General features: G+C 37.0%; 3 protein-coding genes across 4 annotated transcripts; 2 read left to right on the plus strand and 1 right to left on the minus strand.

The window, feature by feature from the left end:
- Positions 1–772: 772 nt before the first annotated feature.
- Positions 773–4,473, minus strand: LOC109108033 (5-hydroxytryptamine receptor 7-like). Its single transcript, XM_042773979.1, has 2 exons — positions 3,346–4,473; positions 773–2,552 (listed from the first exon to the last, which is right to left on the minus strand). Exons 1-2 carry the CDS (start codon positions 3,951–3,953, stop codon positions 1,727–1,729), a joined length of 1,434 nt encoding a protein of 477 aa, XP_042629913.1. The 5' UTR covers positions 3,954–4,473; the 3' UTR covers positions 773–1,726.
- A 903-nt stretch (positions 4,474–5,376) lies between these two features.
- Positions 5,377–7,202, plus strand: zgc:65997 (uncharacterized protein LOC794398 homolog). Its single transcript, XM_042773982.1, has 3 exons — positions 5,377–5,737; positions 5,852–6,029; positions 6,510–7,202. The coding sequence occupies exons 1-3, from the start codon at positions 5,414–5,416 to the stop codon at positions 6,794–6,796; spliced, it is 789 nt and encodes a 262-aa protein (XP_042629916.1). The 5' UTR covers positions 5,377–5,413; the 3' UTR covers positions 6,797–7,202.
- A 1,221-nt stretch (positions 7,203–8,423) lies between these two features.
- On the plus strand, positions 8,424–23,326 carry LOC109108032 (pantothenate kinase 1-like). Of its 2 annotated transcripts, none has more exons than XM_042773980.1 (7): positions 8,424–9,161; positions 15,532–15,884; positions 16,603–16,856; positions 18,180–18,356; positions 19,663–19,786; positions 21,180–21,305; positions 21,934–23,326. In XM_042773980.1, exons 1-7 carry the CDS (start codon positions 8,936–8,938, stop codon positions 21,991–21,993), a joined length of 1,320 nt encoding a protein of 439 aa, XP_042629914.1. In that variant the 5' UTR covers positions 8,424–8,935; the 3' UTR covers positions 21,994–23,326. The 2 variants fall into 2 exon arrangements, with proteins under 2 accessions (XP_042629914.1, XP_042629915.1); XM_042773981.1 differs by lacking the exon at positions 8,424–9,161 and adding an exon at positions 9,438–10,599.
- The last annotated feature ends 2,738 nt before the right edge of the window (positions 23,327–26,064 follow it).

A 26,064-nucleotide genomic window follows, 5' to 3' on the forward strand; every position in this document is an offset into this window, starting at 1 on the left:
AAAATAAACAAAGAAAGACGCAGGTGATTACTACCTCTCTCGCTCTTACAGCTGAAAGGATTTTCACGGTTGGGAGAAATGTGAGGGAATTATTCTGACCTATAATTTTACAGTCCTCCAGTCTATCTGCCACTGTGGCTTCAGCCTTTATGTTATTTTACTTCTTAAGCACAGTAGGCAAAAAATATTTCAATGTGTCAGCAGGAGCTCGTACAATACTGCTCTGGAACAGAGCAGATTCATGTTGAGTGAAACACCGGTGTGAAATTAGGTCCATCATCATCAGAAGTGCATCCTCTCTGTGGATGGATTTTTCACCAGCGGCAGGTAGCTGTCACAGGTAGACACACTGGACCCTTAAAATAGAATTCCTAGCAGGGCCTCAAGGACTGGGCAACTAATTAGATTTAAATCATAATAAGTGCTTTAGTGATTCTAAGTGAATGGGAACACCTCCCTTGCACTTTGCTTCTGGTTTCATTCCCTTCTCCCGCTATCCTTCACTTATCCTTATTGCCTGGAAGTATTCAATATTCAAGGTGAAGTCATAGAAATGGCATCCTAATGGGAAAAAATTGTAATGAGTGAGATAACTGGGCAGCAATTTTCTATAGATCTGGCAATGTTCTGAGGTTGATTCAAAGGTGTAAATGCAAGAATTTCCCCAAAATCCATAATTCATTCATCATTTATTCCAACTCGTTTAGGAAAATATGTACAAGGAGTGACATTAAAACATCTACTTAAAATAAAAACACATTGAATAGGTCTCTTTACATTTTTGTGCATCTGCTTTTAATATTTACACAGGCAGACATACAGTGAGTACAAAAGTCATTACAAATTTGTTGATATTTTTATGCACAAGTAATTGTGAGGAACACAAAAGAGTGAACCTCACGAAGAGTGACATACAATCTAATCATAAGATCTAAGCAGAATCGAACTATAAATAGCTGCCTACAAAAAAAGAGACATGCAGAGTCAATCTCATCAGAATCCCTTTAATTACTGATCTGTGATCAGATTACATCCTGTTCCTTTTGGCTTAACCACAGCTGCAGAAAGAAGCTTAGCTGACATTAGATCTGTGCTTTAATGTGCTTTCCATCAACGCATAAAACAATTTGTGGTTTTATACAGAGTGTGCGTGTGCAGACTGAAAATAGAAATGTTTTTTCTTGTGTTTAGCACAAAGGCTCAAGATTCAGACACAGATGAATCACACTTAGTGAACTAACAGGTGCTGACAGTTGACAAAGGAGTTTCTCATGGCTCAATATACATTTTTAAAGCTCGAGCTGAGTGGTTTTCTGTTTTAAAGAATGGGTAAATCTAAACAGATTTCTCCCTACAGTTCTATTGATCTGTGTATCCAGAATCACGACACCGGTGCAATATAAGCATGTCCTGTATATAAATTCATATATATATATTTCTTGTTTTAGAATATCTGGAATTGAAACAGAAGCCGGACTTTATGTGATACATCAGCTATATGCATTTTTCTCTCTTGTTCTACTTAAGGAAAGCCAGTGATTGTGTTCCTATGTCAGTAAAGATGAGACCATAATGCACGTCTCTGTCTAATTTGACCACTGTTTTGGACTGTGAAGGTACTGTCCAAACACAACACAATCCTTAATGCCATCATGACCATTTAGGCTTGTGAGTTCCTGTGCAAATGCTGACTTTCAAACTTTTTATGTCATGTGCACAGTTCAGGTCACCCAGAGACAACCACCTCCGGTCTTTCCACCAGGCGTAGGGCCTCATGCATGCCAGCGGCCGACAGTCTGCGGTTAATATTGCGGTAATGGCAGCTGAGCAGGCTTCGGTAGGTGATGCGCAGGTCGCGGTTAAAGAAAGCGTAGATAAAAGGGTTGATGAGTGAGTTGGCATAGCCCAGCCACAACAGCGTTCTCTCCACCCACAGAGGGACGCAGCTACACTCTGTCCCGCAGATAAAGGGGCGGGCAGTGGAGAGGAGAAAGAATGGAAGCCAGCAGACGGTGAACGCTCCTACCACAACCCCGAGTGTGGCCGCCGCCTTCTGTTCCCGCTTAAATATGGAGATGCTCCTGCGGTCCGAGCTTCTCCTGCCGACTCCTCGCAGGAGTCGAGGCAGACACGCACACTCTTCCACTTCCCTCTGCAGCTTGATTCCAATGGTTACGCAATCCACTTCCACGTGTTTTTCCTTCCCTTCTGCTCCTTCCACCTCATCCTCCTCTTCCTCCCCCTGACCTGCACGAGGGAAGCCAGTGATGGTGTGTTTGGCAGCGCTGAGCTTGGCGGCACGGTAGATGCGGTTATACATGACCAGCATGACAGTCATGGGGATGTAAAATGCAACAGCTGTAGAGTAAATGGTGTAGCCAAAGTCCTGGCTAATCAGACACACGCGGTCATCGTTCACGTTCTGCGCCCAGCCAAAGACTGGCGGCAAGGTGATTGACGCAGAAAGCAGCCATACAGAGAGCACCATTTTGGCCATACGCCAGCCGTTCTGCCTCACTGGGTAAGTTAGGGGTCTGGTGATGCCAAGGTACCTGTGATGGAGGGAAAATACATAGATAACTAAGAAGACAGGACTTTTTTAAGTCATATTATCATGACAAAAAAGCTTCAGCTATATGTTATAACAAATATGTCATGAACTATTTTGTGCCATAGGTTTTTAGCTATTTGATATAGACTTTATTCAGTTTCTTGACTGGTTTGATCAAAACAGTCAAGACCCAAATAATCAATTTCTGCAACACTGCATTTCACAAACAATTCTTGCCACACAGAAGTTCAAAGCAGAAAAATAAAACTTACAGGCATTTAACATTAGTTAATGTTTTAGAAACTAACAACAGATTTCTAGATAGAATTATAATTATTAATATATAATTATTAATATTCATTTACATGAATAATGGCTTATTTTAAAATAATATTTATTTAAATTAAGCTTATTAATCTAGAATACTAATTTATAAATACACTGTTGTTCATTCTTAATTCATGTTTGTTCATAATAGATTAGGAAAAAAGTTATTCCATTCTAAATTATTTAAATTATAAATGTTGTATAATTTAAATTTAATGTTGTATAATATAATTGAAAATGTACTTGAATTAAATGTTAAAATGGTTTATGTAGAAATTCATATTAACAAAATTATAAATACTGTAAAATTTGTTTATTGTTAGTTCATGATACCTAATATATTCACTAATGACAACAATGTACTTTTACAATGTTATTGTAAGGTGTTGCCAAATAATTTTTCATGATCAATGATCTTGATTATCATGACCAATAATCACTAACAATATCAATACTCAATAACTCACCGGTCTATGCTAATAACGCAGAGGGTCATGATGGACGCGGTGCAGCACATCACATCCATGGCTATAAACACGTTACAGAAGAACTTGCCAAAAATCCAGCGGCCCCCGATCAGGTCCGTGATGCTGACGAACGGCATCACCGCGAGCGCAACGGAGAGGTCCGCGAGCGCGAGGGACACGATGAGATAGTTGGAGGGTTGCCGTAGCTTTTTCACGAAACACACGGAGATGACCACGAGCAGGTTCCCGCAGATGGTGATGAGCGTCAGCATGGTCAGCACTCCACCGATCAGCACCTTCTCGGCTTCTCCGTAGCTAAGGATCTGCTCCACGCAGCGCGTGCCGTTCGCCATCTCCATCATCTCCAGAAGGATCGGGGAGCTGGAGGGCTTCATTTCCAAGGGTCCGGAGCCCGCAGCCACTGCCACCTCTCCAGACTCGTGCGCAATTTTGAATAGGCGAGGGATAAGGACCTCAGAGATCATCATGCCGTTAGACGTTTCCAAACTTGCACCTGTCTCTCTCGCGCGCTCCTCGCCCATCAAGGACTTCATAGTTTCTCCGTGGCTTTGCGTGACAGCAGATCTGTTAGTATTGCCCAGCACCATGCCGTGCACCTTTTATCCACGAACTTTTCAGAGCGCCTGATGATGGCACGAGATCCCAGCTGCGCGCGCAATGAGTGATGCGCATCCGATTAGCGTTCAGTCAGTGACGCGCGGCTAATTTCTCTATTTTTAGAGATCATTCGTTAGTCATTTTCTCACACCATGTTCCGACAAAAACTGAGTGAGAGGGAGTTTAGAGAGAGAGTTTATCATGTTATTTTTATAAGCATTAACGGGTGCAACCAAAGCTTTAGTAAACATTTGTAAGTCTTTTTTCCCTCACAGCACCAAATTAATAATAGTCATGAATTGATATTATTGATATTTTATATTAAAGTAACAAAATTGTTTATTATTCATTATTGATTATTTAAAAAAAAGAGTGCTGGTCTTACAGCCTGCACTGCTACGGGTGGGTTTTTAACACTAGTAGAAACATGGATATTTACAATTTTGTGTGTGAATATTGTGATAATCAAATAACTATTGCCAATATTAATATTGCCTTATCCCAAGCCCTATATCATTTATAACTCAACTTTAAATAAAAAATGTAATTCAAAGTGATAACCAATTAGGACACTTTAATTGAAAACGGCACATAAATGTGAAACAAATAGGCCTATGGAAATGCATAAACATAGCTCAAAATCATAAAAATAATGTGTGTGTTATTCACTCTGAAGGTCCATGATTTATCTGCCCCATTTTCTGTAATATTTGAGAGGCCAGTAGATTAATGGAAATTAATGCTACAAACCCCAAGAAAATCACTTTTTATCATTCATACCATCTCTGATTCAGGCCCAGAGAAGAATATGATTCCACATAAACCAGACGAAAAACAGAACTCTTCTTATTTTGTAAAGTACAATCATGAAAGTTTCCTTTAGAAACAAGCTGCACTGTCGCCTCCTAGTGGAAAAATTTAATTAAAATAAAATAAAAGAACTACATAGGCGCCAATTTCTGTTTCTGCCGATTTTGTTCGATAAATACATTATCAAACAAATAAAATTTGTTGAGCAAATTATATAGGCTCATTACTCGGAAACACACGGAAGTATGTTTTGCTCTGTTGCTTTATGCTACTACATCTGCGACTTCTACTGATAATATAGTATCCCTATTCTTGCAAATATATGTATTTCTAGTTTGTTTGGTATTTCGGTAGCTATTAATCATAAATTTCAATAATATAATAGGCCCTATATATAAAATATTATTCTATAAAATCGTAATTGACAAACTACATGTAGGCCTAATACTTAACCTACTACCTAAAAAACACGTTTCCATTTGTTGTTGTTTTTAAAATACCATGTAAATTAAAATTACTCCATCTGGTACGGAATCTCCCAAGTTACAAAACTAGTTGGTTGTGTAAGTGTCCTTCTTACCTTCCTCCTATAGAGGGCAGCCAATACAAATTTCAGGTGCAGCTTGATTCGTAAGAAGTCATGGCTGCAGTGGCGCTCGTGCAGGGTGCGAGCAGAGGTCTGGGCTTTGAGTTCTGCAGATATCTACTCTTAAACAAATCTCCGGCAGCCGTGATCGCAACATGCAGAAACCCGGACGCCGCACAACATTTGGCAGCCCTGAGCGCGCAGCACGCGGACAGGATGACTGTACTGAAACTGGATGTCAACAGGGAAGATGACATCAAGAGAGCGGCTGAGAGTGTCAAAACTGCCTTTGGGAAAGTGGATTTGATCATTAATTCTTCAGCTATGCTTCATCCGTCCGGTAAAGGAGAAACAAGTTTACGAGACGTGTCCGCTCAGGTGACCAGCGGACCTTTTATATCAATACGGAAATCATACTTTGTGGGGCATATTCAAATGTTTTTGACATGTAACATTTTTTTCTAACACTTCCACCCCCCTTTCCCCCTTCAGGCAATAATTTCCACTTTGACCACTAATACAGTGGGTCCACTGGTGATGGCCAAGTATTTTGCCCCGCTGCTTCAGAAGGGAACAGGGGCGTTTGGCCAACAGTTCCCAGAGAAAGAGAAACAGCACAGTGGCATCATTGTAAACATGACTGCTAGAGTGGGATCTATAGGAGACAATGGTAGGTATCTAAGCATAAGCCAAGAGCAAGTGTTTCTCTATTCATGTAGAAAATAAGGTTTGAACAAGATATGGCTCCAGGTGAGTTGTCAATAACCAATCTTAATTAGCTGTCAACATCAGATGAGCTCATGTGGAAAACTGAGAATTTATAAAGTTGCCTGTACAGAAACAGAAGGTAACCGAAAGTTCAACTGAAACAAATGTAACTTTTATCTAATAATTTTCTGCTTACTAATGCACAGAAACTCATGCACACATTTTCCACAATATTTTCTATCACCATTCAAGTCTGTATCTCAGAATAATCAGCTTAAATATGATGTTACTTTTCTGAGCAGGGCCCAAATAATTAAAACCTACTAATATACAGTATGATTACAGCTACGTGCATCTAGAGTTGTTTGTAGCCGCATTTGGACTGTATCTGTTTCAACAACCCAATGCTTACATCTCTGTTGGTTTATATTTCTGTCTTCAGCTTTTGGAGGATGGTACAGCTATAGGATGTCTAAAGCTGCCTTAAACATGGCCACCAGAAACCTGTCCATTGAGCTGGGCCGAGGGCGCTCTAAAATTGTGTGTGTTTCCCTGCATCCTGGAACCGTGAATACAGATTTGTCTCGGCCCTACCATCGAAACGTACCCAAGGACAAGCTGTTCAGCACAGAGTACTCAGTCCAATGCCTTATGAACATTATTGACACTCTAAATATAGACAAAACAGGTAAAGCCTATGCATGGGACAGTACTGAAATACCTTGGTAAACAGTCTTGTCAAAAACCACGGCATTCTGTGTGTACCCCCATTTTAATATAAAGTGGATGAGAAAAAATGTGACAAAGGAGAAGTCTAGCACAAAAATTGAATGTTTGCATATTAAAGAAACATTGAATCTACAAATTATTGTTGAAAATCTTTGAAACATACCCAAACATTCCAGGAAGACTTGCTGATGTAACTGTCCTTGTTACTTTTTCATTTTGATTGTAAGAGTGGTACAGTCTATCTGCTGTGCACAGAACAAAGAACTACCACATCAGATAAGCTTATCACAAAATTCAGTATGAAAGACGTCATACTTGGATTTTTGTGTTCATGCTATAATAGTAAAATCATTTTAGTAAAATCATTTTAGTTCTATTTTAAAATCTATATGCATGGTTAAAATGTTTAATAAAAATGTAAAAAAAAATAAAAAAATAAATTAAACTTTTTTTTTTTTTGGTATAATAGAAGGAATTGTTTTTTTTTTGTTTTTTAACAACTTTTCAATTGTCATTTGCCCTTTTGATCTGACCCAATAAAGCTTTGCTTTTTGTATTTTTTTCATAGATTAAAAACAACTTTTTCAATTGTTATTTAGAATCATTACATTATAGCAGAGATGTTCAGTTCTCTCCTGTCTTTCCAAGTGGTTGAGGTCACTGATGTCACATTCGCTGCAGTTTCCTGAATGCTATTTTAGCACGTATCCATTCTGAAAAGTACCACCCACAGTATTTTCCAGAAATGTACACAGTGAGTGAAATGACATTTGATGTTGCAATTATTCCTTAACACTTTTTAGTATTTGTCAGCCGTTCTGAAGCTAACTGGAATGTCCAAAGCTAGTCAACACTGTAGTGATTGGAGACTTACTGGTGATGGTAATTTACTTCTTTTGCCTCTGATTAATGTGGTACTTGCCTCTCTCTTACACTCAGTCGACTGTCACTCTTCTTCCCCATTGGGTGGCCAAGCCAAGTGAGTGCAATCACAAAAGAAAACAAAATTTTCAATTAATGACGCTCATGTAAACAAAAAAAAATAATAAATACTTTCTTGTCTTATGGTTAATAATCAAACCTAAATCAAATTCTCAAATATTTATGATTGCTGCAAAACAAAACACGATTGAAAATAAAGAACAGAATTGTTAGAAGGCTATCAGTAAAAAGGTGCTTAGTTGTTTTTCTACTATTTGAAAACTGTGATAGGTGTAGGTTCGTCACCTGGGAATGTCTGTATTTTATTTCAGCATGAAGACACATCAGAGATTTAAAACGAATTTATTTGATTAATTTTATGTTTATAATAAATGTAATTTCGGTTAATAATTAACTAGTTTGAACCCTCGTCTCTTCCTAATGTCCTTCCTTACCTCCATGACACTTGATACCCGAGAACCACTGAACTGAAACCCCCCTTTGACCCCATTCACCCCACACATATTCAAGCTGAGAGAAATCGCTTTCAATTGCTACTCATTAAAATGATTCATTTGAAACTGAAGATAGATAGATAGATAGATAGATAGATAGATAGATAGATAGATAGATAGATAGATAGATAGATAGATAGATAGATAGATAGATAGATAGATAGATAGATAGATAGATAGATAGTGTCATCAACACACAAGAGAGTGACGCGGGCGAACATGCCGTAATACCGCACAGGCGAAGGGAAGATATTTAAAGACATTGTTTCAGTTGACTTGTGAGGAACGATGTGAACGATCGTTCTGTACTTTTGTTTTCTGTTAGCGATAGAGGATGGCTGTGTGAGTGCGATGCGCGCGCAATGCTCTGCTTGCGCTGGTCTGTATGGAGCCATTCCGGGTGACGTCATGAGCCGGGTGTTTGACGGGGTGGCTGCCGCAGCGCCAGGACTACATGAGTAGAAATATGACCGACAATGACCTCGACCACATCGTGCGTTCGTGTTTTACTCTCGTCGTTTAGTATCCGACACTTGTAAACAGGCGATTTTATTATCTGTTTTTAGATTAAATCCGTGCGGTTGGTGTAGGTCATTAGCCACGAGCCCTTTCTTATCTCGAGAGCGCGACACATCCAACGCGTCTCTGTGTTTAGAGGGTCGCCTCCAGCCTTAAGCTGTAGCCCTTTGCTATACATTGAAATATGGACAAGGCCAAATCAATGATGGATCAGAAAGGACCGGGTCCTTGCTGCACAAACGGCATGCACAAGGCACTCCGGCGACAGCTGAGCCACGGGAGCTGTAGCCCGTTCAGTCCGACTGACGATAATCACCAGCATCTCCACCAGGACCCTCAAACCAACGGCTCCCCGGCGAAGAGGTGTCGGCTGCGGAGGAGAATGGAATCAGCGAAGAAAAACAGACCGCGTAAGTTTATAGTCACAAACACCTTCAGATTTCATTAGATAATATTTGTACATTTGATTTCAACAGTGTCTGATGAGCAGTAATGCCCTAAAATACACAGGACGTGACCATGTCAATGTTTACACTCGGCGATTTGTTTGGATTAAAATTATTTTTTGCCAGTGTAATGACACAATATATTAGTTACCCTCGTTTTTGAGACAATAACCGGCACTGAATGTATGTGTGAATTAATTTCTTGTAAGGTATATTTTCAGATATCATATCGACTTCAGACCTCACAATTTTACCTCAGGTAATTACTTATCTTTGAACAAGAGTCCAAAGTAGGATTCGGTATCTTAAGGAATTGATCGATTCTTTAATTTAGTACTTTTGAGCAGAAATAAATGAAAATTTGATTTAATTTACCGCCCTCAAAAGCACGTTGCCAAAATTGTGAGGTAATTAACGTACAAATTTCCAGAGAACATGTAGTTTTATAAATGTTGACAATTTTTTAAGTATTACACAGTAGTTGGGTTATAATAATCTGCGGTCCACCAAGTCAGATTAATCAGTAACTGATGTCTGTAACTCAACTTTGTTTTTTTTTCCTCACTAAAAAGAACCGATTCTCAAGAGTCATTTTTCCGGCAATCGAACTACACTGGACGCACAGTATGTTTTTGAATCACTAAAAAGAACCGACTCTTAAGAGTCATTGGTTCGGAAATCGAACTGTACCCACTGATCTATAACTTATATGACTATATTATACTATATACTAATGATATTGTACTGTTCTATATTATAGATCAGTGACTGTACCGGTCTCGCTGTAGATTCGGTAGCAGTGTCAGTGAATAGTATTGCAAGAAACCCTGTCAGATTGTTTAAATTAGGCGCTCCCTTCGTTTCAGCAAAGGATGACATTCACATTTTTAACGCTTCTCGAACGTTCAGCACGTTACATGAACATTATTCGGGTCTGGCATTTAAAGAAATGCTTCTCAGGACCCAATCCTAGACCAACTGTCATTATCTCAGTGCTGTCTTGGACCTGGCTTCCGAAGAGTGGTTTTTGTTTTGAGGAAACCTTTGAGATTGTTCTTCTCGCTCTCTGATTGGTCGTTGTGAAGTCAGGAGGTGTGCTGACATCACTCCTGATGGAAAGGCTCGACGCGTTTCGACCAATCAGCTCTTGACTTTTGTCTTCGCGTGGCCGCTTTAAAGGGCCCCCACCCTCCACTAGGCAGAATTTCTCCGTTTTTTTTCATCACTTATTTAAAAGCGACGCTAAGAATTCAGCTTTGAAAGTGTAGTTATAATGCCATCACAAACCAAACTAAACTAGTAATTGCGTTTTGCCCGTGGGCTCTCCTGTTGTGGGCGTTTTTGTTTAAACCTGAATATATTCGGACTGCCAGCATGAAGTTGAAGTGTTCAAGGAAGCGAGGTAAGACATCACCTCATCCATGTGTGGTGTTGTTAAAAACCTACTTCCTTGAATTGCTGATAGGTTTTTTTTTTCTTTCTTTTTCCTTCTTTTTTTCCTTCTTCTTCATTGCAGCATACTCTGGTGACACTGTAAAATATAATTTATTTTCTTTGGTAATTACTAAAGTGCATGTATGTTGTAAAATAAAGTGACTTGGTGTCAGGTTTAGTTTGTGTTGCCAAAGGTAACGGGAGCAGAAAACTGAACGCTTAATACAGCATTCATACAGTTCAGCGAGCCTTTAGTTGTGTCAGACTGCATGCCAGACCAGCTTGTCTTCATTCCTCAGCTTTAGCCTTGCTTTTTGTGTGTTGTAGTAACATCTTCATAGCAGCAATGGTTTGTTTTATTGTTTTATTGTTCTTTTAAATATACTCAATAGTGTTGAAATGTATTCTTACCAGATAAGCAATATTTTAGACTAATGTATTAACCATAGATTTTATTTAGATATTTCTTTCTCAGTTGGTAAAGACTTCTATTAGCTGACATTTTACATTTATTCATTTAGAAGATGCCTTTATCCAAAGGCAACAAATGACTGATACAACCAGAAATTTATTATATGGAGGCAAAAACACAAGAAGTGCTGGCAATGCAAAGTTTAAAAAATTGTCCAGAAAGTACAAGAAGAGATATATAAGAATAGTGAAATAATGGAAAAAATACTTTTTTTTTTTTTTTCATTATTATTATATATATAATTTTTTTCAATAACAGCTGGATGCTGTTAGTACAAAGTTTTGGACTGTCTTCCACAGGGTTTTGTTCTCGTATGTTCGTTTCAGTGGTTTTGTTCAGATTCACACACCAAAAGCACACAAAGTGGATAGGCATTAGATATTTATGAATAAAAAGACCCTATTATTAGATTAGATTTTCATAATCAGAAAAACTGTTTAAAGATGCATTGGAATGTATATTTTGTCTGCTTTTGCAGTACCTTCTAGTAAGGGACTGTAGCTCTGACAATAAGGTTAAATTTGGCTATGGACACATTTATTCTGTTCTAGTTTGATGGGTGCCAGGTGCTCAGTGGTCTTCATCGGGGTGGATTTAGTGAATTGGGGTCCCCAGGCAAAATATAGGATTGGGGCCCTATACATTTGCACACATTTACCTAGATCAACCTTGAGGTTCATTTTTTGTTATGATGCTTGGCTGCTGCTCAATGGTGCCCCACAATGTAGGGTCCTATGATTTACGCGATGCGGAAGGAATTGCGGAATCCAGTCATAAAAATGGAATTCACAGTTTTTAACACGGAATATCATGGAATTTGTCAAATTTTGAATTAATTAATCAAAAGTAGGGCATTACACTTAAATCAAATTGCGACATTATTTTCAATAATTAAAAGATAAATGAAACTAATGTTTTATGCCTTCATTTGATAACCAGAAAAATGTAAATGCACAACACAGAATTTCTGAAACAAAAATTCATGAGAAGGCTACTTTAAGAAATAAATGAATAAATTAAGTTGTGTTATGCCTTCAAATAGTTAGACATGCTAAAAACACGGAATTCGGTAACAAAAAAATATGGTGTGAAAAAAATAAAAACGTTTCATAGGGCTCTAAACATGTAATTTTTGTTAAACTTAAATTGATGTGAAAATTTATAAGTTTCATGATTTTAATTAAATTACACATGCTTTTTGATTAATGTGCTGTGGGATTGCGTTAATTTACTTAAACCTGGTGTTTAAAATGTCAAAATTAAAATTAGATTCTTGTTGCTCGGTGGTTGGGTGTTCCCTCTGGTCCGGAAATAACATTCCGAAATTTAAGTGTTGAGATTTCTGAGAAACGTGCCTGGATTGCAGCAGTGAAGCGAGAAGGCTGGATAGCAACTTGCAACTCTAGGATATACAGCACACATTTCAATTTAGGTAAGTAAATGTTTTTTGTTTGTTTCAGTTGATTATATGTATTTCTTTATGTTAACTCATCAAGAATGTTGCAGCATAATTTAAGCTAGCATTGTGTGTCATCATTGCATTTTGGTTTGTGTGTATTGAAAAAATGCCAATGGTGCATCTGAAATTGCGTACTATCTGAGATGGTACTACATTTGAATTTGAATTTGCTTCACAACTGTTAAAAAAGTATGTTCTATGTATGAATATGGGTAGTATGAATGAAATTCAGACGTACTACATCTGCCTTGTTGTTACTGTTACATGACCTACCAGCATCAGTTACATTGCTTCACTGCCATTCATAAATCCTTTCCCTTGGCCTCATGGTGTAGTAAAATTTCCATCGAATGTGCACTTCAGAATCCGGGTGGAAGCAGTAGGTCATCCAGGTACTTTTCGCTTACTATGAATTCAGACATACTACTCGCCTCACATACTATTTTTCGCCTATGATATAATAGGGAAGTTTAAAAAAAAGTTTCTGATGCATACTTTTTTATTTCTGTTTTATTGCTAAGTGTTATATGTGGGATATTCACATTAGTTGTTTGCTATCTAGTCAGCTGAAAAATGCAGTGAGTAATACGTTACAGAAATTTATACTGTCAACTTGAATGTTTTATTGTGTAACAGACATTTCATCACTTATTAAGCTTGGCTAATGTTAATTCCAACATATACAGATGTATTAAACAATCATAGTATTATTTTTAAATATTGTGCATTAAATTAAATAATTGTTTTTCTACTTTTGTCTTTAGGAAAGCCATCATCTGTAATTTAAGATACTTAAGACAGTGCTTCAGGGAGACAGGATGGACAACTGATCGTCCTCCAGTGCCAAACCACACGACCATATGAACCCCCAGATGTGTTCGAGAACTTGAGGATGAAATGCACTGTAGTACTTAAAGCTGCTGAAGGCCAGCCCAGATACTGACTGCTGCTTTTGAAATTGATCCCCCTTTGTCCAGGGACTCATTACTCCATTTCTGTTTGTCAAATATCTGTGAAACATGTTTGTTGATGTCTCAGTTGTTGAAGCATTTTATGTTCATACAAATATTTACAAATATTAATACATTTGTTGGAAATAAAAGCAGTTGAAAGTGAGTGGATGTTTTTATTTACATACAGTAATGGTCAAAAGTTTTGGTCACATTACTGTTTTATGATGTTTTTTGAACAAAGTCTCTTATGCTCATCAAGTCTGCATTTATTTGATCAAAAATGCAGACAAAAACAGTAATATTGTGAAATATTGTTACAATTTACAATTTCTCTCTATCAGCCCCTCTCCTTCTCTTGGTCACATTCTCTCTCGCCACTTCTTCGCCTTTCCCAGGCCCTCACATGGACACACTTGCCTGCCAGTTTTCTCTCTCCCTCTCCATGCGTGGCTGACGGGGGGGAAGTAAACAGACCTTTCACCCACATGGGCTGTTTGATGTCATATGTCACACCACTGTCACACCCCCTGTTCACTTGCTGCTTCTGGCTCAGGTCATTCAGGTCAATGAAGAAGTAACATTCATTCATTCCTGTCTAGGATATTCTTCTGCATTTTTTCAGTTCAAATAACATGCATTTCACCTGTGGTTTTTAAAACTATGCAAGCAGAGCACGTGCATATTCATATAGATGGCCTCTCGTCCGCTTGATTGCATTCTCTGAAATAAGAGTGATGTCCAAAATAACCTTCCCAGCATATGCCAAGATCTAAATTAGTGGGGGAAAGAAGTGCGAGAGTCATTTGAGATGATGTAGTAGCAGAGAGCGTTCTGGTTACAGGCAGGTCACCTGTGCAGCACCAGCTGACAGTGTCTTTATACCTGGCAGGTCAGTCATAAATCTGATTGATTAGTCACAGATTGATCTGCGTCTGCCAGGCTATTCAAGTTCAGATCTGTGTCCCTGACCTGCCCTAATTCTTCCAGACCAGATGTAAGAGTCATATCAGTAATGATTTACCTATTATTTGATAAGCTTGTTAGACACTGATCTGTAATTTAGGTCAAATTGGACATTTCTGTGTACTGATATGTATTTAATTATAGAAATAGGCCTTTGCATCTGTTTGAACATTTGCACTGGTTATGCTGTCTTAGTGTGTGATTCTCACCTGCTAAGCATCCTAGAACAGCAATTTGCAGCCTCATGGCTGTTGCCATGGTAACTGTCCAACTCTTCATTAGCTGCTGCAGTGACTGCCTCTCTTTGTCTGGCCTGCTTGCAATGTGTGAATTTGCTTACTTGCTTGTAAAAGTTAGGGGTCGGTAAGAATTTTTATTTATTTATATATATTTTTTTGGTTTTGCTGCTTTAAAAGTAGTCTCTTATGCTCACCAAGGCTGAATTTATTTGATCAAAAATACAAAGAAAAATTTTTATTGTGAAATATTACTACAATTTCAAATAAGTGTTTTCCATTTTAGTATATTTTGAAATGTAGTTAATTCCTGTGATGGCAAAGCTGTATTTTCAGCAGCCATTACTCCAGTCTTGAGTGTCACATGCTCTTTTAGAAATCATTATAATATGCAGATTTGGTGCTTAAGAAACATTTCTTTTAATTATCAGTGTTGTGGAATCCATGGTGCTTTTTTTCAGGATTCTTTGGTGATTAGAAAGTACGAAAGAACAGCATTTTTTAAAAATAGAATTCTTTTATACAACTACATAAAAGAATTTAAAACTCTTGACTGTCACTTTTGATCAATCTGATGCATCCTTGCTGAATAAAAATATAAATTTATTTAAAAAGAGAAAAATCTTTTGAACTGTATTGTATACACAACAACGTATGGTCAAGTTGTTGTTCTTAAAATGTTTTAACTAACCTTTTCCTTATTTTGTGTACTTTGAGGGTTTTTTTAGTAGTTTTTAGTCGCTAGTCCAGTTTATTAGTTTATCTTTGGAACACAACTTATACAATCATTATGATCAGTCTCTGTATCTCTTTCTAGCTTTTCCATGGTTTGGAATGGATATCGGTGGTACTTTAGTAAAGCTTGTTTACTTCGAGCCAAAGGACATCACTGCAGAAGAGGAGCTGGAAGAGGTGGAGAATCTGAAGAGCATACGCAGGTACCTAACCTCCAACACGGCCTATGGCAAAACCGGCGTCCGTGATGTACATCTGGAGCTACACAACCTGACAATCTGCGGTCGTACAGGGAATCTTCACTTCATCCGCTTCCCCACCGCTGCCATGCACAGATTCATCCAGATGGGCAGAGATAAGCACTTCTCCAGCCTGCATACCACACTGTGCGCCACTGGTGGCGGGGCATACAAGTTTGAGAACGACTTCAGAACAGTAAGAAGATGGACCACAGCATGGTTTTCAAACTGGTTTGACATGGGTGGGACTTAGGATGGTTAAGAAGATGGACCACAGCATGGTCTGGTTTGACAATGGTGGACCAATGAGATTTCATGTTGGTAAAAAAATACAGTAAAAAAAATATATATATTAGAAAATTAGAAATATTGTTACATTAAAAATATATATGTAATATACTTTAAAATGTAATTTATTAAATGTGATGACAAAGCTGATTTTTCAGCAGCCATTACTCTGGTCTTCATTGTCACACGACCCTTCAGAAATCATTCTGATGTGCTGATTTAGTACTTAATATTGCTGAAAACTGTAATATTTTTTTTTATGTGCTGATTTATATTTATTTTCTAAAGTTCAACAAGAACAGCATTTATTTGGAATGTAAATGTTTTGTAACAGTATAAATGCCACTTTTGACTAATTTACTGCATTCTTGATGAATCATTCTGACACCAAACATTAGAAATGTATTATATATTTGTTTTAAGGATGTTTAATTTAAAACTCACCTAAACTGACCTTTAAAAACATTAAGGTCTCTGTTTGATAAAGGCTTAACTGTTAAACGTAAAGTTGAAGCATGATATTTTTTTCTTTAATAAAAATGTGTCGTCAGGAAATATGTTGAAGGGATGAAACTTGTACGTTCAGAGCAATGAGTAGTCATGAATCCTTCTTTTTTTCTTTGTAGATGGCAGACCTAGAGCTGCTGAAGTTGGATGAGCTGGATTGTCTGATCCAGGGGCTGCTGTACATAGACTCAGTCGGTTTTAATGGTCATCCTGAGTGCTATTACTTTGAGAACCCCTCCGACACACAGAACTGCATCAAGAGTCCCTGTTGTCTTGACAACCTTTTTCCCATGTTACTGGTGAACATTGGCTCGGGCGTCAGCCTTCTGGCAGTGTACACCAAGGACAACTACAAACGAGTGACAGGCACCAGGTCAGCACAGCTGAGCAGCATGCACCATATAGAAGAAACCTACAATTAAGAGTTGTCAGTAACATGGCCAGACTTAGTCCAGGCCCATCTTAACTAGTTCATTAACATTTACATTGGTTTGGCAGATTCTAAAGCCATTTCAAGTGCACTGCACTCTTAATAACTGTGTGATAAAATTAGGATTTTGTGGTTTTGTCCATTTGTTTTTCAAAAGAAATTCACAGAGGGATGTTTTAATGTCTATAATGGCTGAAAAAGCAATTTGTTTTCTATGAGCAACTTTCATCGAGATCCATCAATGTCATGGAGCTTTTATCTTAAAAGTGATCTCTCCAGTATGAAATATGAGTTTACCATTTGCTAACCACATGAACTTGATTGTTTCCTTGTCTTTCATGGACACAGAATCAAAAGCCTGTTAGAAGCACAAGAACACAAAATCACCTGCTGGTGTGTTCAATTTTTTCCCTTTGAAACAAGAGACTGAGTCATCTTCAGATGATAACAAATCTGTGATTGACAACAGAGTAGGTTGTAAAGTTTACTGACTGTCAGTCGATGGAAGAGCATTTTAAATGTGGTTGTACCAAAATGGAACAGCCTTTCAGCCTTGATTGACAGAAGGGAGGAGATTTGTCAGTAGTCGTCAAAGCAGATGTGCAAATCTGTCACACTTGCAGGAGGTTTAGGAACTACTACTCACGTTTTATAAACCTCTGTGTGCGTTTCCCTGTCAATTTGATCCTGTTCAGTTTAGTAATTTTTTGTACATTTACCACATTCATTTACACTACTATGTTTTTAAAAGAAGTCTTTTACGCTTGCCAAAGCTGTGTTTGTTCGATTAAAATAATGTAAAATCAGTGTTATTTTTTTCGATTTAAAATAACTTTTAATGATTTCTGAAGGATCAGGACTGGAGTAATGGCTGCTTAAAATTCAATTTTGCCATGATAGGAATAAATTACATTTTAAATTGTAATCAATATTACTATTTTCACTGTATTTTTAATCAAATAAATGCAGCATTGATGAGAATGAGACTTCTTTCAAAAACATCAAATCTTAATTAGTCCAAGTATTTGTAATATTATATAATGTGTGACGTAGACCTTGCTTTGTGTTACAGTGACCACAACACTTGTTACTTGTCTCCTTTTGTAAGCTAGTCTGATTTTGACCTGTTTTTGCCATAGGCATATAGTTTAAATAATGGTCACAAGGTCAAATCGTATCCGTTTATGAATGCACATGTGCACTTCAGATGTGGCCTGTAACCATGGTTTGACTCTAAATGTTTCTTTCTCATTTTTCTCTCTTTAGTCTTGGTGGAGGGACGTTTTTGGGGCTTTGCTGCCTGTTGACGGGTTGTGAGACATTTGAAGAGGCCCTTGAAATGGCCAGCAAAGGGGACAGCACCAATGTGGACAAACTGGTGAAGGACATCTATGGAGGAGACTACCAGCGCTTCGGCCTACAAGGGTCTGCAGTGGCTTCAAGGTACAAAAGACAGTATGTGTTTGTGTCCATGATATCAGGTGACAAAGATCCACTAATGAAATATGCTGCTGAGCTGTATTTATGGGGATTGTGTGTAGGCTTGTCTGTTTTATGTGACACAAATTCACATATATTTTAATAGATGCTACAGTTTAAAAGTTTGCTATCATTCTTTTTTTTTTTTTTTTTTAAGAAATTAATACTTTTCGAGGTTTTAGACTGCACCTAAAATGGTTGCATTTGCAACCAAAAATATTAATTTGCAAGTGATATTTTTGCTGAGATCATTTTTACTGATGAACCCATCATATCTTTCCCTTTACTACTATAGTACAAAATAAACATGAATGGACATCAAAAGGTGTAAGATACAGTACAGTTACTGAAATGTCTCCTGTAATCGCTCATTTAGTGTTTCAAACTGCGGAAAATGTGTAAAGCTTGTAAACAATGCCATGTAACAATACATTTACCTCAGAATATCCATGTCCTCAAGCTCATTAGTCAGCTAGAAAAAATAACTATAAAGAAGAGTTTTTTGCTAAATATATCCACTATATTGCAGATTCATATTTTTACTTAATCTGTTGTCTACATGATAAGAAAGAATGCAAGGAGCTATAGATAAAATTCAACACCTCCTGTATAATATCATATAAATGTCACTAATGAAGAAAAACAGACTGGATGTGTGCAAGACATATGCCAAGAATTATAGGATGCATTGAGGAGGAGCCCAAACTAAACTCAATCTCCAAGTGATGCTGACATAGTTATGGTTGGTGATATTGCCACCGATTCTGTGTAAGAAACAATTCTTTGTGACTGTATATAGTTCTCAAGTTGGAAAAGACATTTAGTTCCCACTTTAAGTGAACCTTACTTCCCAGGACATCTACAAGATGGATTAAAATGATGATAAAAACCAGACAAGATGAGACAAACACATAACAGTATGACTGAAATGTTAGTGTAATATAATATATAATATATATATATATATATATATATACAATTATAAAACATTTATTCTGTGGCACTTAGAAAAATACTTTTGCGCCAAATTTTGTTTCTTATAGGAGCTAATGGCTCTTTAATTTACATTGTCTGTACTGGTTAATTTTTTTAGGTTTATTGCATTTATCATATCTACACTGATTTAGATGCATAGTCTATGATTGAAATTTCACTGTAAATTATAGGAGTGCCATGGGATGTAGATAAACTGGTAGATCAGTAGATAAACTGGTCTCTTTCTGTGAGTTTCTGATAGATACATAAATGTGTGCTTGTGTTTTTATTATAGCTTTGGTCACATGATGAGCAAAGAGAAGAGGGACAGTATTTCTAAAGAGGACTTGGCCCGAGCCACACTCGTCACTATCACCAACAACATTGGCTCCATTGCACGCATGTGTGCGGTTAATGAGGTCTGTTATGTTTTTGTGTGTGTGTGTGTGTGTGTGTGTGTTTTTGTGTGTGCATCTGCATGCTGTCAACTGCAGCTGTGAGCATCTGTCTGGCCACTCTGGGCTTCTCTACAGTGTTGCCTTGTAGCCTGGTGATCAAGCAGCATTGTACAGGGCTTTCAGGGTGTACAGAACACCATCAGAGCAGAAACTCCCAACAATACCCCGAGAATAAATGTTTTTTTTTTAAATCACATTAGGTAGTATCTATGACAAGTTGATGGTGGTAAATGCTTTGAATTTTACCAAAAACAACTATTTGAGCACCTCCTATAAAACATCTATTAAAGGAATTGCTTGTGCCCCCTGCTGGTACTGAAGAAGTACTGCAGGAATCAACCTGCAGTTCAGACTAGGCTTAAAGGGGTCATATGATGCGATTTCAAATTTTCTTTTCTCTTTGGAGTGTTACAAGGTATTGGTGATTAAGTTAGGTCTGGGCTTAAAGGGGGACCCGATGCGATTTCAAATTTTCTTTTCTCTTTGGAGTGTTACAAGTCTCAACTAATACGGCTTGTTCTAACACGCCCCCATGTCTATGTCACGATGTGGAAAGATTTGCATAACACCGCCCAAATGTTCACGCAAAGAAAGAAGGCGTATCTTTTATTCTCGTTGTAGTATTGTTGTTGCTGCCGGCGCCATGTCTTGTAGACGCTGTGTGTTTCACTGTGAAAGCGAAACTACTTTGTTTGGCCTTCCAAAAGAGGACGATATCCGCTTCGTCATGCCTAGAGCTGATCCGTGCTGGTCGCTGAGGAAATACATCAACTTCGCGCTGTGGATCGCTGGATCCAGCCCAGGGTTGTCACATATGGTTGCTGCAAGCTCCTTCATTATGTGTGTTTTTGTGTTTTTTGAACCTTAAACCACATGAACACATTTCATTACACCAAATACACAAAATAATGTTCTTTTTAGCAACATCATATGACCCCTTTAAGCCTAGTCCCAGACTAAAATGCATGTCTGAGCTGTTTTAACTGAAAGAAACTGACATATCTTTAAACATGTGTCATTGATTTGTCTCATGATGCACACCAGTAATGTTTTTTTCTTAGGCATGTTTATGAAAACTACTTTAATGTCCTAATTGAACTATTGCTTAATCCTGGCTTAATTTAAGACCTGTCTGTGAAACCAGGCCTTAGACTTAAAATAGGTCCACATGGAATATAAGCCTGCAGAAAGAATGCAGTACTCATCACTCAGTTTAACTAATTAAATAGTGTTTAAATCTGTTCCACAGAATTCTGTAGATTTTCTTCCAAAATGAGTGAGGAAAATGTAAAAACATCTACACATTCTATTTGGTCCTGGTCCTACTGAGTGATGTTTCTGTTTTGTCCTGTAGAAGATTGAACGGGTTGTTTTTGTGGGGAACTTTCTGCGAATAAACACAGTGTCGACAAAGCTTCTTGCCTATGCTATGGACTTCTGGTCCAAGGGCCAGCTGAGGGCCCTTTTCCTGGAACATGAGGTAATTCTCTCAGTGTTTTAAGAATTCAGTTTGAACCGGTTTCATTTATTTTGTCAAATATTTTGAAATACACTATCTTACAAAAAAATTGTTAATGTTTTTCAAAGTCTCTTATGCACACCCAGACTGCATTTATTTGATCAAAAATACAGTAAAAACAGTAATATTATGAACTACTATTACAATTTAAAATAACTGTTTTATATTTTAATGTATTTTAAAATGTAATTTATGTATGTGATGGCAAAGCTGAATTTTCAGCAACCATTACTCCAGTCTTCAGTATCATTCCAATTTAGGTCTCAAGAAATATTTTTCATCACTTATTAATGTTGAAAACAGTTGTGAGGCTTAATATATTTTTTTGTGAAAAGTTCAGGAATTTTTTTTTTTTTTTTTTGATAAATTGAACGTTAAAAAATAACTGCATTTAATTCAAATATAAATATGTCATAATGTAAAAGTCTTTACTGCCACTATTTTACTAAAAGTTAAAAAAAAATACTGGACCCAAAGTTTTGAAGCAGTGTCTAACAGTGAAGATTCTCAGAATCACTTATTTTATAGAGCAGTAGTTTGATGAAAACGTGTTTATATGCACACTTATATGTGTGTAAATATGTTTCAGGGATACTTTGGAGCCGTCGGTGCTTTCCTGGAACTGCTGAAGTCATCTGATGACGCATAAAGAAAATCATCATCTCTTATGATCCAGAAGCTGCTTTTAGACTTCCTGACAGAAGCTCCAACAAGAAAACTGGAACACTGGGAAATTTAAAACAAGCCTTTATAGTAATTAACCTGTAAATAACCCTTAAAATAAGATTCTAAATAATATTTTTATGAGTAACTTAGTCTCCCTCAGACTTCCAACTCTAATGGAACCTTATTGTTCATTTGTTTTCCGGTTGTTGTGTTCATTTTATACTGTTTGTAATTATCATTGTGTAGTGAACAGGGAGAGTTTATATGATGCCCAAAACCTGCTGTGTTAAAGTTTTGCTATTCTTGACCTGCCGCCAGGTGAGAGTTTATTCAGCGTTAACGGCTTTCTGTATCTAGGCCTGGTTAAAAAATTGAACTTTTAGAGTTTGTTTTTTTTTTGTTTTTTTTTTGTTTTTGTTAAACTGCTGTTCAGACCCCAAATGATGTTTGACACACTGTTCGAGTTGATTTTCAAGCCTCAGGTGCTGTGTTAAATGTGTGCCGACTCGCAGGGATCCTTGCAGTAAAGAAAAGGCACTGGTCTTTACACAGCATAGAGCAACCTTTTTCCGATTGGCTCTCCTTTGACTCTTCCTCTTCACTACAGTTAACAGTTTTCCATGCATTTATGCATGAAAGTAATTTTAAACAGGAGTACAGTGTTGGAATTATATCAGATTAGTTGAACGTTTTAAAAAAATATATATTTACACTGATTCACATAAAGCCTTTACTTATAAAAGGATACACAGAAAGCTCAGGGTGTCTCACTTTTATTTTTGAGAGGGAATTCTGTGGGACCAAGTGGCCAATTTGACAGGCAAGCTCCCCTAACATCCCACATTTTTGTCTTCTTTGTCCAGCTTTGCCTCTTTTTCACCTTGCCTTTTCCCATTCTTTTTACTATCTAAACCAAAGCTACTTCAGTCATCTTCTTCTGAATGCACACAGTTATATGCATATACCTCCTCTTTGGTTGCTTTCCTCTTATCTATAATGGTACTAAGAGTACTTGAAGTAGCCTTGTGATAAAGTCAGTATGACAGCAGTTACCGACAACCCCCCATTCCTCTGTATTCAAATGTCAAAAATGTTTAGACAGTTTTAAGACTCAGCCATTGTGTTTCCATTGTAGTGCCAATGTGAGACGGGGAGGAGTAAACCAGACAGCCTGCAAGTGCAAGCATTCCTGCTTTGCCAGGCCATGTAACACATTACTTCTTCTAAAAGCTGCCTAGCATTAGAGTATATCTAAGATGAATTTCTTTATCATATGTCATTAAAAATAAAAACACCACTCTCTTACTAGTTAACTCCATTGTTCATTTCTCCTTGCTGTCTTTCTTCCCTTCTATGTGATCGTTCTCTTCTGTTAACCTTTGTGGCTGTTTTTAGGTTGTGCTTTTTTTTTTCTTTTTTTTTTTACTTTTATTAACTTTTTTGTTATTTTTAATGGGTTTTCAATGGTAACGTCACAGAAAAATCTGAATTTGATTTTGGGGACCTCAAGTCAACTGCAATATAATTTTCTTTTTCCAGAGAAAAATGTTTTTTTTTTTTTTTTTTTTTTTTTTTTGATTTAATTCATGTTCTGCATGTTTTTTTCTTTTTTTTTTTTTTTTTTTTTAATTTCATTGTAATTTTTTATTATAATATTTAATTAAGGCTTTGGTTGGCCCTGTATATTTTGCATTAAATTATTTAACAGCATATTTTGGGTACAACATTTGACAGTCATTGTGTGATTCAATTTTAATTTTGTTATTATTGTTATTATTTTTGCCATTACTGGACTTTTTTTTTTTTTTTTTTTTTTATGAAATCCACTCATTCTAGATTAGGATGCTTTTTCATTTGTATACCAAACAGTGTATCAGTATGAAAGCTGTATGCTTTATGGATGATTAACATTCATGAAGATTGTAAATTTATGGTACTGACATTGTTCTTGCCACATAATCTTAGTAAGATACAAGTATGAGCATGTTTCAAGTGTTCAAGCCTGTGTAATTGCACTGCACAATTCTATGCTATACTCAAAGCTGTTATCCATTGCGTTAGACTTAACAAAATAACTTTTGTTGTCAAACCAGTAAGCAGCAAAACTGGCTGCCAGTAACAGCAATTTTATTTAGTACAGAAACAACACACAGACCTTAAAGTTTAAAAGCTGTATTAGTCTATATCATAGACTAATAGGTTGTACCAATACAACTTCTTAGAGATCATTTTATGTTCTCTTCCTCTGAAAGGTGACCTTTCACTCCTCTTGCTATGCAGTAAAATCAGTTGCTCTGAATGTTGTTTGCTAAAAGCAGCTTGGTTGAGAGAGTCATGTAGCTCTTAGAAACTAGCTGCTCATGTCCTGTTTGCCAGTAACACTGTTATAAAGAGTGAAAAGGGGCTTTTGACATGTTATTGTTCTTTTTCTCAATGGGTGTTTTCTTTTGATTACTACTGACATTTTTTAAACAAATTATCCTGTTGCTTGTTTGATGCTACTTTAATGGATACTTTGTGCTGTTACAGTATATGCAACTGTACAAACATGTAAACATTTCTCTTTGTTTTACACCTCTCAGATGTCATTGAAGCCACTCTGTGTTGATTTTTGTGGCTTTATTAAGAAAATATGAGAGATGTGATGTCTGTGTGATTCACTGGGTTTATGTGGATGCTGTTATGCATAGACTCAAGAAATGACATTTTAAAGAATAATAAAGTTGAAAAACAAACATGTTTTTTTTTCTTTATTAATGTTTTTTACTATTAATCTATGGTCTTATAACTTAGGAGTGTACCCATTGAAAAATTGCCACTTTAATGTTCTCTTCAATTATTGTCACCCATTTGAAATGTTTACATTTAATAATGAGGACAAGAAGGGCACAGGTTTATGATACTAAATGTCAGGAACAATCAAACCACTCACTACCCACTAAAAACTTAGATAAATGCTTTCAGAAGCAAATGAGTGGCTCACCTTACCCCCTATATGCATGGGCAAATCGCTGTTCTCCTGTTATCTCCTGTCTGGCCTCCTTAATAGAGCTTTGGCTTGAACCCTATAGAAAAACTCGTTTTACATATTAATATCAGTGTTTCACTTGGGTTTTGAATTTTCAGTACTTCAGTAATCACAAAAGTTAGTTTACAAGACGTTCTGGGCACATATTTTCACCATAAATTACTTTCGCTGAGGAGTACAGTACTTCTTAGGGTCATTGTTGCACAAACTATCATTATTTAGAACTTTATTACAGGTTCATAGGTCTCAAGCAACGTTAGTGTAGATATAAAATGATTTTGAAGTTGACAGCTAACTAGGCTACTAAGGGGAGTTTGACCAAAAGAGAACTGGGTTTGCTCGAGACGAACCTCAACAGATTGCGTCCTGAAAACCTCCTACTGAAATTGCATTAAACAGTTGACCTTAATGAGTTTAGTTGTATGATATTCGTTGTGGGTGGGATGAGAGGGGAAACATGGCAAATATTCGACCCAGGACTGCAGTTAACGGTAGTTTAGACTAGTGGTCGGCCGATATTTTACATTTTTCAAATATCGGCATCAGCCAATAAGTTTTTCTGCTTGGCCGATGTGTTCGAGGCGGTGTTATTTTGAAGGTGCGCCAGACTTTTATTTTGACAGCGCTGAGAGCGACAGCGCCTGAGCACACAGACAGAAGTCTGTCTAATAATCAGATAGAACAGTTAAACAAAGGAATTAATGTATACAAAAATAATTATAATGGTTGATTTTACATTATTAGTAATAAAAAAAGGCAAACATTATAACACTTTCTCTTTGGTCATCAGCATTAAGCAAATACACATTTATATCATTTAAACAAATCTTTGAATGGATAATGAACATTTAATTTCACAAACCTTGCAAACTTAGTGGAATCCAGCTGGGAGATCTTGTGAAGTGTGCATTTTTGAATTTGAATTGAATGCTTTAAACTTTAGATTCAGGATTTCAAATTATGCTTCAAATTATGCTGCGCTTATAATTATGCTGCGCTTTATGCATTTGCTCACTGTGTAAAATG

Source organism: Cyprinus carpio, chromosome A17 (genome assembly GCF_018340385.1).
Source record: "Cyprinus carpio isolate SPL01 chromosome A17, ASM1834038v1, whole genome shotgun sequence".
NCBI lineage: Eukaryota > Metazoa > Chordata > Actinopteri > Cypriniformes > Cyprinidae > Cyprinus > Cyprinus carpio.